This window comes from Rhinocladiella mackenziei (assembly GCF_000835555.1).
Source record: "Rhinocladiella mackenziei CBS 650.93 unplaced genomic scaffold supercont1.4, whole genome shotgun sequence".
NCBI classification, from domain to species: Eukaryota; Fungi; Ascomycota; class Eurotiomycetes; order Chaetothyriales; family Herpotrichiellaceae; genus Rhinocladiella; species Rhinocladiella mackenziei.
In genome coordinates this window covers 381681-394863 of record NW_013550601.1, presented here as the reverse complement: position 1 = coordinate 394863, position 13183 = coordinate 381681, and the positions used below count along the sequence as shown (strand labels likewise).

Genomic DNA, 13183 nt, shown 5'->3' with positions numbered 1-13183 from the left:
AGTTGTAAGTTTGCCCAAGCGTCAAGAGGGACCTTGAGCCAGCGAATGGCGAGAACAGATAGATAACAAGATACGCTAGAGTTTTTAAGACGAAGATAGTCAAAACAGATATTCGAACGGCTTGCATGGGCTCGAAGGGTTCTTTGTTCAATCTGCTAAGTAGTCACGATTGCCGGGTACCTCCCACACTCTGGAAACTTCTGTTCCGAGGGCCCCAGTGCCAGTCTTTCGCCCCTCACACTGCAAACGTGGGTGAATTGCCGACCGACAATCAACCCTCCATCTTTGGGCGCTGGAACTCTGACCTTTTAAGACCTGCGCCTCACTCATTGACACAGAAGTATCTTTTGTATTCTTCTCCTCAGTAGGCGCATCCACCCCCCAACGGTCCCGAGCGATTGGCTTCAACCACAACGAAGCACAATTTCAGCTTTCAATTTTTTTTAGTTTCCTTTGAATCGGCTCGAACCCACCGTAAGCTTGGCCACATCAGGCCACATAAGTGCGCGGTCCCGAATATCCCACCTCCACGCTGTTCAGTTGCTCACTACAAAGACATTGTCCCTGAAATTTTTCAAGGGGGCTTGTCTCCTATCCTTCAACGAAGCCGGAGGGCACTTTGAATCTGCTATTTAGTCTTCGATCCTCCTTATTTCTCTCCTTTGAGTCGGTGCAGTCCTCCACCATGGCTCAAGTCGATACTTTGGACGTTATTGTCCTCGTCCTGCTCCTGCTGGGCAGCATTGCCTACTTTACCAAAGGCACTTATTGGGGTGTTCCCAAAGATCCCTATGCCACCTCTGCCCTCAATGGCAGTGCCACCAAGAAAGGCTCACGAAATATCATAGAGAAGATGGAGGAAACAGGCAAGAACTGTGTCATTTTTTACGGCTCTCAAACCGGCACTGCCGAAGATTACGCCTCCCGTCTTGCCAAAGAAGGGCATGCTCGATTCGGACTGAAAACCATGACTGCAGACCTGGAAGATTACGACTATGAAAACCTCGACACTTTTCCTGAAGATAAAGTTGCTTTCTTCGTCATGGCCACCTACGGCGAGGGTGAACCCACCGATAACGCAGTCGAGTTCTGGGAATTCATCAACGGCGATCCTCCTTCCTTCTCCGAATCGTCTGATGAGAAGCCGTTGGGCAATCTGAAATACGTTGCGTTTGGGTTGGGTAACAATACGTACGAACACTACAATTCGATGGTGCGCAATCTGGACAAGACCTTGACCAAACTTGGTGCCCAGAGGATTGGTGAGGCCGGTGAAGGAGACGACGGAGCTGGCACTATGGAAGAAGACTTTTTGGCCTGGAAAGAACCCATGTGGGCTGCCCTGGCCAAAAAGATGGGTCTCGAAGAACGCGAGGCCGTCTACGAACCCGTTTTCAGCGTGGACGAACGAGAAGATCTATCGCCGGAAAGTGACGTTGTCTATTTGGGCGAACCCAACAAGAGTCACTTGGAGAACGCCCAAAAGGGACCCTACAATGCGCACAATCCCTTCATTGCTGCCATTGCCGAGTCCAGAGAGTTGTTCACTGTTAAGGACCGAAACTGCCTGCACATTGACGTGGACATCTCTGGTTCTGGCATCTCTTACACCACCGGTGATCACATCGCCGTGTGGCCTACCAATGCCGGTATGGAAGTGGATCGATTCATGAAGACTTTTGGATTGGAAGACAAGCGACACACGGTCATCAGCATGAAAGGACTCGATCCTACCGCCAAAGTGCCATTCCCCACCCCCACCACCTACGATGCCGCCGTCCGTTATCACATGGAGATCTGCGCCCCCGTCTCTCGTCAATTCATGGCCACCTTGGCCGCGTTCGCTCCGAATGAGGAAGCAAAGAAAGAGATGACCAAATTGGGTTCCGATGCGGACTATTTCAAAGAGAAGGTGTCTTCACAAATGATGAACATTGCCCAAGCTGTCGGTGCGGTGAGCTCCGAACCGTGGTCCGCAGTTCCCTTTTCTTGCCTCGTCGAAGGCCTCAACAAGCTCCAGCCTCGTTACTACTCGATTTCGTCTTCGTCTCTCGTCCAACCGCAAAAGATCTCCATTACGGCCGTGGTGGAATCGATTCGCATTCCCGGCGCAGGCCATGTGGTCAAAGGTGTCACTACCAACTACTTGCTGGCCTTGAAGCAAAAGCAAAATGGGGACCCAGACCCATCGCCTCATGGTCTTAGTTACGCCATCAGCGGCCCTCGCAACAAGTACGATGGAATTCATGTTCCCGTGCATGTCCGTCATTCCAACTTTAAGCTGCCATCAAACCCGAGCAAACCAATCATTATGGTCGGTCCTGGAACTGGGGTTGCTCCATTCCGAGGTTTTGTCCAAGAACGTGCTGAACTGGTGAAAAAGGGTGAAGATGTTGGCCATACAGTTCTCTTCTACGGCTGCCGTAAGTCCACCGAGGACTGGCTTTACAAAGAAGAATGGGAGGTAAGCACTCTATATCTTTTCGGCATTGGAGTTGATGATTAACGAAACAATTGGCAGGAATATAAGATGGTCCTGGGTGACAAGCTGACCATTTTCAATGCCTTTTCCCGAGAAACATCAAAGAAGGTGTATGTGCAACATCTGATTAAAGAAAATGCCAAACTTGTCAATGATCTCCTGCAACAAAAGGCCAACTTCTACGTGTGCGGTGATGCTGCCCATATGGCCCGCGAAGTCAACGACGTTCTGGGACAGATCATTGCCGCAGAACGAGGTGTGGACGAGAAGAAGGCAGAACAAGTGGTCAAGAGCATGCGCAGCAGCGGTGTCTATCAAGAAGATGTTTGGTCGTAAAGGTGAATGATTGATTCATCACATGCGCATGTTGAGGCATGCATCGGATGTGTCGGGATTCCAGCAAAAGAGCGAGGCGAGGGTGAGGGTGAGGGCGCATTCTGCCACCCGGTTGCTATCCGAAGCGAATCACGTTTGAGCTTGAGCCAAATCAAGACCGCGCACTCCGCTCGAAGAGGATGCAGGCGGATGAAAACCCAAAAACCTTGTTGACTCTGGCGCGGGAACTCTGGGGAATTTGTCGGGGCATTTCTGGAGCTGGACGCTGAGGAAGTCCGAACAACGGGGAAGTCTGCTGGAAAAGAAAAGGGAAGCGTGACCCGTAGGGGGAGGAATCGGGAGAACATTCCCATTCTCGCTCACGCACACACCAAAAAAACCTCTTCCGACTGGGGGTGGCGGGCATGACATGTGGGGTCGACGACAATTCCCTCACCTGAACATTCGGGTATTTACGGTCGACATGCCACAGCGAAACTTGGTTGATGTTGTTCTCCGGTAATTTTCAATTTCCCTTCTTGGTCGGAAGCGGACACTTTTTCTCCCTCCCCCTTTTTTTCCCATAATGGATTGGATATATCATCTGGGCTGGTTTGGATTTGGGTCTGGGATGTCTTTGAGCCTATTTTCCAAGCCAGGAAATAGAATGTCGAAAACGTTTTACACCTAATCGCACAAGGGGCAGGAAGGGTAGAAATGAACATAAGTATTTGATATCTTAAGCTCTTCGGGCTCGATTCATTGCTTTCTTTCTGTGCGCTTATTGTTTCGACTGACCCTGACTAGGACGGATTTTTTTATAATGTTGTTCTGGTATCTCATCAATGGCGTTCGAAAGTCTCCATATCCGCGCCGGCTTCTGAGGGCATGAGTATTCTCACTATGGGTGCCACAAAAGGCAAAAGGGTAAACGGATTCATTCCAATTCTGACAAGCACAAGCTTCACGTCATTTCATTAGGTGCATAACGACGATATCGATACCGGTATTCAAAACTTTTTAGCTTCGACTGCCAGTGTCATCTCATGACGACCAGTGAGTGACTCACTTCGAGTCCATTCTGGAATCGGCAAGAAAAGCAACAACAGACAAGCAAAGTCTTCACTGCTGGGAATAACCCTGGGAGATGCGTCCTATCCAAGGCGTCTGCATCTCTGTCTCTCGCGCTAACCAGGGATGTACCAACTACCAGATGCTTTCTCTGTCTACCTGGTCACATATATCTTTAGTTGTTCCCCAGATTGAATCTTATGAAGTTGTGTCTTTTCTCCGCTCCAACGCCGCCGTGGCCCGCATACATGCGTCTTCCAGCGCAAAGATATCGGCGCGACTCTCAGCCAAGACTGCGTCGCCGTCGTCCCCAACGTCTCGATCCTTGGGCGAAGATGACGTGGTGTGCTGAAGTATTGAGAGAAGAAATTTTGATGATGAAGTCAGGGAGTTGATGTGTGAGGATATGCGAGTGGTGAGACCTATGGACGAGGAAGAAGAGCCATGAGGTAGGTGGGGAAGAACAACGCAGAGCAGGTTCAGGGTGGAGATGAAATAAGGGATATCGAGGAGGAAGGAGGACATGGTGTCGGGCTCGTCGAGACCCGGATCAGAATGCGAGGCTGGAATCGATGCTGATGGTGTCGTGGCTGTCCCCGGCAGCAACGTGGGCAGATCTTTTGGAAAGAGCAGATCCAGTAGCGAAGACGTATCGATACCGTTATCCTCGCGCTGAACTTCTGAGTGGACCGTCGGCGTGAGAATGGATGGATTGAGGCCTTGGGATTCGCCCGGCGCCCTCGCTTCTTTATCTGGGGCATTTGCACGAATCCAGGCCGCACACTCATCCTTCAACCAATCCACGCCCACCGCTTTCAACGCCCCCAGTTGCTGCGGCGGCGCAAGCGGGATTGGATGGGGCTGCAGTGCAGATGTACTTCGTGCGAGGCCCGTTTCTTCGTCAATTCCCGGCTCCGGGTCCGGTTCATCTTCAATCTCAGCCCAGTTGGTGCTCAGTGTGCTGCCATCGAGCGTCTGTGAGATCACACGCAGTCGAACCTCGGTATCCGGATATGCATGTAACAATTTGGTGGAAATATGGTGCGCGGAGTCGCGGAGGTGAGTCCAAGGAGTGATGGTGAATAGCTGAGTAAGAGTGCTTAAAAGGAGAAGGAATTTCGCCGGCGAGGGTTGACTTTCTGTTGGTTGATTCGAGAGTGTATGGCGGTACAGAAGGCTGAGCAATGAGTCTTGTAGAGCTGGGGAGGGGATAGAAGGTGTTGCCGAGAGGGGAAATGAATGCGCGATCAGTTTGGTGAGTTCGGTAGTGGAGAGCCGTGGCGAGTAGTCGGTCCTTTGAAGATAGGCTTCGTAGGCATGAAGGAAGATGACTCCTGCTCGAGGGAACGGAATTTGAGAAGGCGATGTTGGGTACTCTGACGCTTCTTCCTCTTCTTCTTCTGGCTCTTCGGGCTCATCTTCGTCGTGGAGAAGTTTCTTGATCTCCATTCCCGCATCGAGATGCAGCGCCTCGCTCAACTTATGAAATCTCGCCAGGAGAGCGGTCCGTTCCTTCAATTCTCCTGTTTCTTCCCACAATTGAGTTTCAGCTGGCCTCCCAGGCCATATTCTCTGAGGCTGGAGCTGCTCTCGTAGACGAGATGTCCAAGACATGCACGGGTGTTCTCGCGATGAGAGAGATGACAAGTATTCGTCCAACACTTCCAGGATGACTGCGGCAAGAAGTCGAAAGATGATCGCTTTTTCTTCTTCCGAGGGTTCCTTGACACCTGTTTCCTGCTCTTCCGCTTTCGCCTCGGGGTCCGGTAAGAGAGCGGTCGAAGTAGCTCCATTTTGAGCTGGACCAGATGAGGATGTCACAGTCTGGCCACTGCTTATTCGGGGAGGAAGAGGAGGACGTTGCTTTCCTGCTAGCCTTTCCAACATGGTCAGAAAGGAAGACGTAGTTGCCGCCGAGATGGAAACTTGTCGGTATGCACCTAATGCCGCGGGTAAAGAAGTCGCGAGAAATCGGCTGGGAAATTGTGTCTTGATCCTTGGATGAAGAAGGCCAAGCATATCCAACAATGCCCGTAGTTTCAACGACCTGAGTGGAGGTGACCGTTTGCTTGAACCCAGATCATCATCTTTCTGAACAGGAGAGCTCCCAGAGGGTTGGGTGACTTCCGGCATACCTTCGAGAGTCATATTTCCTAGGTGAACACGCGGCGCTTCGCCGGCAAAGGTTGGGAGTGCATCCTCCCCATCTCCTTGGCTGAAGTCGTCATCGTCATCTTCGACTTCGTCACCTAACTTCTCCAGCTCTTCGGCTACACGGACGACCACCTCTCGCGGATTTCCTCTTCGTGCAACAATTTCCAAACATTGATTGGCCTCATCGGGGCAATCGCTCATCATCGGGAGAAGGAGCTTCAGGAGATCCCATCCAATTTCTTCGGCCAGTTTACCCTCGTCTTCACTAAGTAGTCTGTTCAGAGTAGGGAGATTTTGAGGGGTCAGTTGGTACTCCAGCAAGGTCAAGTATGTCATGTAGTCTGTAGCTGGCGGCAATGCTGAGACGAGAGGATCGTCCGGTGAAATGGTGGTCGAACTCATGGTGTTTACAGATCTTGGCTGTCTGGCTATTCCGAAGTGCCAGAAATGAAGAATTGAACGGGGATGGATGAGCAAGATTGATATGGTGTACAAATACCCGGTCGCATACGACACGGGATGATCTCTGGAGATGCGACTAGATGGTTGTCGCTGGACTGAAGAAGTAGCAGTAGTGGGCTTTACAATGCAAACAGTAGTCATAGACGCACGAAAGATTGTTGTTGAGGCAGAAATCTGTCCCGCGGCTGGATCTTGACCTCGTTGAAAGATGGTGCTGCTATTGGGAGGAGGCCGACTGTTGAAGAGCGGCAGGCTTGGCTCCTTCTCAAAATTCACCTTTGACTGCTTCTTCCTGTCCTTTCAAATGGAGAAAATGTATCTAAATGCAGTAGAAATCTGGTCATGTCTCCCTTGTGAATGTGACCCTCTGTTCAGCTTCGGTCTTATTACAAGGCCATTTCCCTGCTGGCCAATCTATTAGGGCGCGAGAACTCCGGCAAGAGGAAGACTTTGATCCTGGGTAGGAAAAGAAGCTGTTTCCGCAGAAGCAAGCAAGAAGCTGGAGTTTCAAGATCATCAAGTCCCAATGTTCGCACATAATCAATCAATGCATAGGCAGGCCGAACCTCTACCACTTGACTGAATGGTGTCGGGCGAATTCAAGCCTGTAGATCAGCTGTGCTTGTTGACAGTAGTTTGGCCGAATAAAGAGGAGGATCATCACGATATTAATCATTGACCACGTTGTCCTGCTTGGGGGGAAGGGATTTCAAATCTCCTGTAGAAATTGGTCATCTTACAACCTGCAAAGTCTAGTGACCCTAATCTTCCCTTGCTCCGTTTTCCCCAGCCCTGTGGTCACACCTGCGTCATGTTTTCTTTTTCCCCGTCTTTGGTGATGGACTGACGAGGTGGCGTCTTTAGTCTCCAGAATCCACTGAACGCCTTGCCATCGACAACGTCAAAATCCTTCGACGTATCCGATCCGGCGAGGTTAAACGGCCGCAGGTCAACATGGCAAATCCGCTAGAAGGCCACCTCAAAGAATACAGAAACAGATGAACGAGGGTGGACCTCCAATATCCTAAAACCGGGTTATACAAAATCTCATTGCGCCTCGAGAGTGATTACGGTGACACTGTCTCAAAGAAGGACCGGCCTTACCCTAATCAGCTCAACATGGGTTCCACGCGGTTTTTCACCAAGGGGGAGTTTGGAGGCTTGAGAGGCGTAAAACTAGAATAAAATAGTGTCGCCACACCCTGAACCGCCAGCTCCCGTTGTCGACAAGGTTAGCGCCACTGCCACATTTCCCCCTAGATTCGGGGAACTCGAAAGTTGGGACTGGGCTTCTGTGGCTCAGGCGCAGCGCACTCACTGCGAAGATCCCCGAACGATGCCGGCCAGGGACCGGGGCACCACACAAAGTTTTCCAACGTTGGAATTTGCTTCTAAAATTCAATGGTGCCTTCATGACTTGCATGAGCTCCGAAATTGATGGGGGTTGAAATCTCGGAATGGGCCATGTCTGGTTCAATCGCTGAATCAAGAACACTCCTGTGCGAAAGGGAAACGAGAAATCAAAACAAAATAATTTTCCTCCCGCCTTTGGCCGGCTATCTCCCACGCTACCTAGCGTACGAGCCCATGAGCATTTTCCTTTTTGTCTTCGCGGAGAATAAAATCAAGATGGATGCAGCTCGGATCGATCCTTTTTTGATTTCTCGCCTGTTTGTGTCAAACCACAGCCTGGGCGCTGCCTATACCAGCCCACCAACCGGCCGTCTTGGGAAGCTCCCGATGATCTGTCCCCCCAGGAGTCAATAGTGCCCGACGGCGCCCTTTCTCCGCGCCGTCCACTATCGAACACAAATGAGATCACAGTCAACCGAAAGAGACATGGATCATATCCCAAATGCCAAATTGGGGCTTGCCCACGTCGCATGGCTTACGTCTTTCAAGATTACTTGTCAGATGGCTCTTCCGCCTTCAGCGAGACCATTCCCGCACGATGAATCACAAAGGAGCCAAGTATCATTCTCCGACCTCGTCCCATAAAGTTCAATCCAGGTGGTGGCATGAACTCTTGGGCTCATTCCGGCAAAACGCTGACGGCCATTCGCCTGACAGATGTCGAGTAAAATTTATTTATGGAACAAACAATGAAAAGAAAGCAGCCCATTCACAGACCACCCTCCAGGTATCCTGGGAAAAAAAGAGCTCCCCGGCAGCCTCCCCAGCCGGAGGATTGCTAAACCAGCATCAAGCGAGAAACCAGTGTAGAAATATTGACCAACAGGAGCACACACCGGTCTTCGGATAACTCGATAAGGTCCGAGGCCCTGGTCTAGCTGAGGAACATCTAGGGACACGGCATGCTACCAGTAATTTCTGGCACCCGGTCGCAAGGCTAGCTAAACCAAACGTAACGAATGGCGAGGCCAGTACAGTATATGTTTACAAGACATCACCAGCGGTGCTGATCCAGGGGACCCCCCAGGGTTTGTGCCACAAGGGTTTCGCTCACCAGGGCGTCTTCTCAGCAGCTATTCTCCTTTCGGACTGAGAGAAGGGGAAGGGAAATTCTCCTTATCGATTGCGCCTCTCCAAATTCCATGCTTTAATCCGGCTCGCGCTGGTCACGGGAAGTCAACGACATCGACCTTGCCAGACGCCATGTCTCCGTTCAATACATCCTGCCCCGACTGCCCGACGCCTGACACCACGACCAATGTCATTGCCACTGGTTCAGAAGCTGTAGGATTTTGTGGGACTAGGAGCCCACCGCGGAGGTTCCCAGTTCGCCATCAGTCAGACAAGGAATTGACTATTTCTGGTGAATGCAGCCCGCCGGTTAACTCACGAGATTGAAAGAACGACCTTCACATCTCCGAACTCATGCGAGTAGTCACTTCTTGGATCGTGTAAATAGCAAGAAAGTACGGATAGAAACATTCAAGCCTTCCGGTCGGTGGCCCTGTCGACCACGGGCGTTATACACATCTTGGACTCTTCTCAAGGGAGGCCTGAATCAGAGGAGAAGAGCCGTCTCATTTGGGCAGTACCCTGTCATGTTTTTGTCTCTCCATGTGGCAGCAATGAAATGTCCGTTCTCAACGGTCGGCCTCGTCAACAACCTTCCCCAATAGAGAACGAGTCCGGCCAATGGTGAGAACCTTGAAGCCTTGGGCACACCGGAGCCTGAAGGTCTTCATTGGCATCCTTTTAGGAATACCGGGGTCGAATGCAAGAATCGACCCGCGCTGGAGACTGGTGATCCATCGGGTCCGTCCTGGCAAAAGCTTACTGAAGTTATTATGCCTGATTGCTCGGTCGTGTCTGAGTCCTGATTCTCGTCAGGATGGCCTGCGGCCAGTGGTCGTTGGCGCAAGAGCCGAAACTCCGAAATCAGACAAGATCATCTCTGCTCGAAGTGGTCCCAGTGCCCATCCAACAAAGTCCTGGGACGGATTGTGGCTGGTGCCATCGCGTCGTTGGCTTGCCGAGACACCACCATCTCGTACTACCGAGCTGCGAATGCACACCCATGCTCGCGAGCGGCGAAACCTCATCCACGCCAGGCTGCCAGTCGCTTGTGTGGATTGTAGTATGTCGCAATTGACCGCGGGAAAATAGGGCCAAGTGTCCGTCAGACGCGCGAAGTCTAATAATGCGTCCTGTATTCTTCAGCTCCTTCATGGATCCCTGGGCTCTGCATACATACCGATGTGGAGCTGGAAAACGGGACTATTGGACCAATATTCTGCCCTTCAACAGAGGCAGATCGCCGCCCATGATCACGAACATGAGGAAATTTTTGCGCATTTCAGATTCCTGCCCGACCATCTGCATGACCCCAAAAAGCGGCCCTTGCATGCGGAAGAACGGAAACTCCTACGAGTCCCTTGGCCTTTCGCTCTCGAGTCTTGTTCTTTGGAGTCCAATGACTGTTCTGTTATGACTTTGAAAAGGCTGGTTTCTGCTTCAGCTTGCTCCGAACATACCAGGACCAAATCCAGTCGCTCTTTCTCGAAGCATTTCCCCTCCAGATATTGATCGCACCTTCGTTTTGCAAGCCCGACGACATCAATCTTCCAACGTCCATCATTCTATGTTTGAACTTGCCGCCCGGGTTGATTTTAATTCGATTTATTTTTCTCTGTTTGGGTCAATATTGGTCGTATATGAAATTTGGGGCCGGAAGATATCGTGGTCAGGTATGGCGCACAACCCTTTCTCACATGTTGTACCCAACTTCTGGTTAGATTCATTGGGCTCCGGTGCACATCTCTGACAAGTTCCCAGGCACTTGCACGGACACCTAAATAAGCGTCGGAAGTACTGTCGGGACATGGTCGATGCTCACTGACTTTGACTTTGGCCTCGCGAGTGTTTGCACATACCAGACTTCTGAGCACAGACGTCTCTGAAGATAGCTTCACTTTTCCAGCTTTAGGCTGCCTTCGAATTGGGGGATTTGTCCTGGAGGAGACCGTCTCTGTGATCTTGATTTTGCCGTCATTCGGATAACCCTGATGCCGCATTCACGTCCGCCTCAGTTCCCTCCCTTTTGCTCGTCTTTCAAGAAACATCGGTCTAGTATCGACAGCTCAAGATTCACCGTCGACCTCACTTTGCCGAAGCCAATCGCTGCGCCCGTCTGGGCATCTATTCCTACACCTCCCATGTCCGGTTCTCCCCCACCGGAGCCACCCACGGAACCACCACAGATTGCTGGTCGCAGAAGGAAACGATCTCATACCCCTCCAACGAGCACTACCGCGGTCGCCACTTCACCCATAACCCCCTTGGAACATACTGCACCAAGACTGGGTGCGCAAGGAAGAGGTGGTGAGACCCTCGCTGAATTGGTCGTTCAGCCTGGTCTATATGGTCCGAACTATCCACCCCCAGCGTCGTATCCATCCGCTTCAAGCCAACCGGGAACCTCCGTCAGCCGTCCAGAGCCTCGATATGCGCTGAGCCCTATTTCTCCGCGCGCGACACGAAAACCGAAGCCGCATGTTGCCTCAGCCTGTATCAACTGCAAAAAGAAGCATCTGAGGTGTGATAATGAACGTCCATGCCGGAGATGTGTCCAGAGCGGCAAAGAAGTAGGTATCATGTGGGGATTTTGAACGCAGTCAAAAGGACTAATCATGCGTAGGACACTTGCGTTGATGTGGAACACAAGAAGAGAGGCCGTCCTCCTCTCAAACCAGAGGATCCTTCTGCCAGACGACCGTTTGAATCTGCTTTGAGTCCCATGTCGGCTTCACTCGGAGATCCGCTGAGAAGGATCCCAGGATCAGATCCGTCGAGTTATATACAATCTTCGGGATATCAGCGTAATTTCAGACCTCTGCAGGCATATGATCCGACTCGATCTCAAGTGAGAGGTCCGCCATTTCAGTCGATGTACGCTCAACCGTCTATTTCTCCAAGCAGCGAGACCGCGGCAGGGACCTTTGTACCGTCCTCCCGCCAATATCAAACTGGCCCTACGCCCCTTTCAGCACAATCGCCTTCATCTTACAGTCCAGCTCAGTCGGAGGCTTCAATAAGGTCGATTACTTCGTACACAGGTGGTTATACCTATCCACCTCAAGGGCAGATGGGACCTCCATCTCAATTGCCTTACTCCAATCCCATCTTTCCACGTCGGCCTACGCCATCATCACTTCCAACCGAATCGCTACCACCTTTACAAAGTCCATCGGCTCTTCAGCTACCACCTATTCGACGATCTCCTCCTGGGCCAATTGACCCGGCTATCGCACAGCAGCCGCCACAGCACACTCAGGAATCTCCTCGCACAGATCAAGAGAGCAGAGATGATGGAACAAAAGAGCCTGACCCTAAGCGTCCCAAGATGGATATTCAAGGCATTCTCGGACCTCGGGAGTGAGTTAAATGCGGGCTTCTCCTGATGGAGACTCGATGAGAGCCATTTCCAAGCCTGAAACCTTTCTTGGTGACGCTTATTAACGAAAAGCGTTCCTCTGTTGATGAAGCAATGAACGCCGGGAAACGACCTTTGTGATTTTTTTTTTTTTTTTCCCTTGATACGGCATACCTCATTCCAATATTCTGTACAACAAATTTTTTCTTTTCCTGTCAACAAGTTTCTCCCGTGCTGGACACAAGGATGACTTTTTGGTCAGAACAGCTACCTTTATTTTCTAACGGCGCATGGACGCGAGCTATGGTCAGGAGGCATTCTCACTTCTGGCATCGATGGGACCGAAGAGGCAATTGGCTTTTTGGAGAAACCCAGCTGAACGGCTTCTTTCTGGCTATACTTGTCAAGTCAGGCGACGCTTCTTCTCAATGCACATATTTCATTTCGATGAGGTTTATGGTATATTGGTGTTGGAGAGAGCATACGGCCGATATTTTGATCGAGATGGTAAACAGGACAATCTCGATTTTTCTCACAAAATTCCGACAAGGAAAGACACGTCAAATGATTCTGATGATTAAATCCCTCTTTCCTCCCGACCCGAACATCCCGTGTCACAGCTACTATTATTTTTACACTGCTTGGAAATCGGACGGTTTTCCTTTGTTCCCATTATGGCTGATTTGTGCCCTGGAGAGCGACCTCGGAGTATCGGCGCGAGAGGCAAGGGGAATAGGAGAAGAGAGATTGTGGCTTTGGCTTTGGAAAGAAAAGAACGGAGACGGCAGTGCATGCGCAAATGAATCGTTGATGGATATGCTATGCAATTTCTGAAGAAGCAAGAGCCTGTTGGCATT

General features: G+C 50.9%; 3 protein-coding genes across 3 annotated transcripts; 2 read left to right on the top strand and 1 right to left on the bottom strand.

Annotated features, from left to right (window-relative positions):
- Positions 1-685: 685 nt before the first annotated feature.
- Z518_05273 (NADPH-cytochrome P450 reductase) lies at positions 686-2818 on the top strand (the record flags this gene model as incomplete). The annotated part of the gene is made up of 2 exons (XM_013416087.1): positions 686-2464; positions 2522-2818. The coding sequence occupies 2 exons, from the start codon at positions 686-688 to the stop codon at positions 2816-2818; spliced, it is 2076 nt and encodes a 691-aa protein (XP_013271541.1).
- Positions 2819-4066: 1248 nt separating this feature from the next.
- Positions 4067-6424, bottom strand: Z518_05272 (uncharacterized protein; the record flags this gene model as incomplete). The annotated part of the gene is made up of 1 exon (XM_013416086.1): positions 4067-6424. One exon carries the CDS (start codon positions 6422-6424, stop codon positions 4067-4069), a length of 2358 nt encoding a protein of 785 aa, XP_013271540.1.
- Positions 6425-10959: 4535 nt separating this feature from the next.
- Positions 10960-12332, top strand: Z518_05271 (uncharacterized protein; the record flags this gene model as incomplete). Its single annotated transcript, XM_013416085.1, has 2 exons — positions 10960-11538; positions 11592-12332. 2 exons carry the CDS (start codon positions 10960-10962, stop codon positions 12330-12332), a joined length of 1320 nt encoding a protein of 439 aa, XP_013271539.1.
- Between the last annotated feature and the right edge of the window lie 851 nt (positions 12333-13183).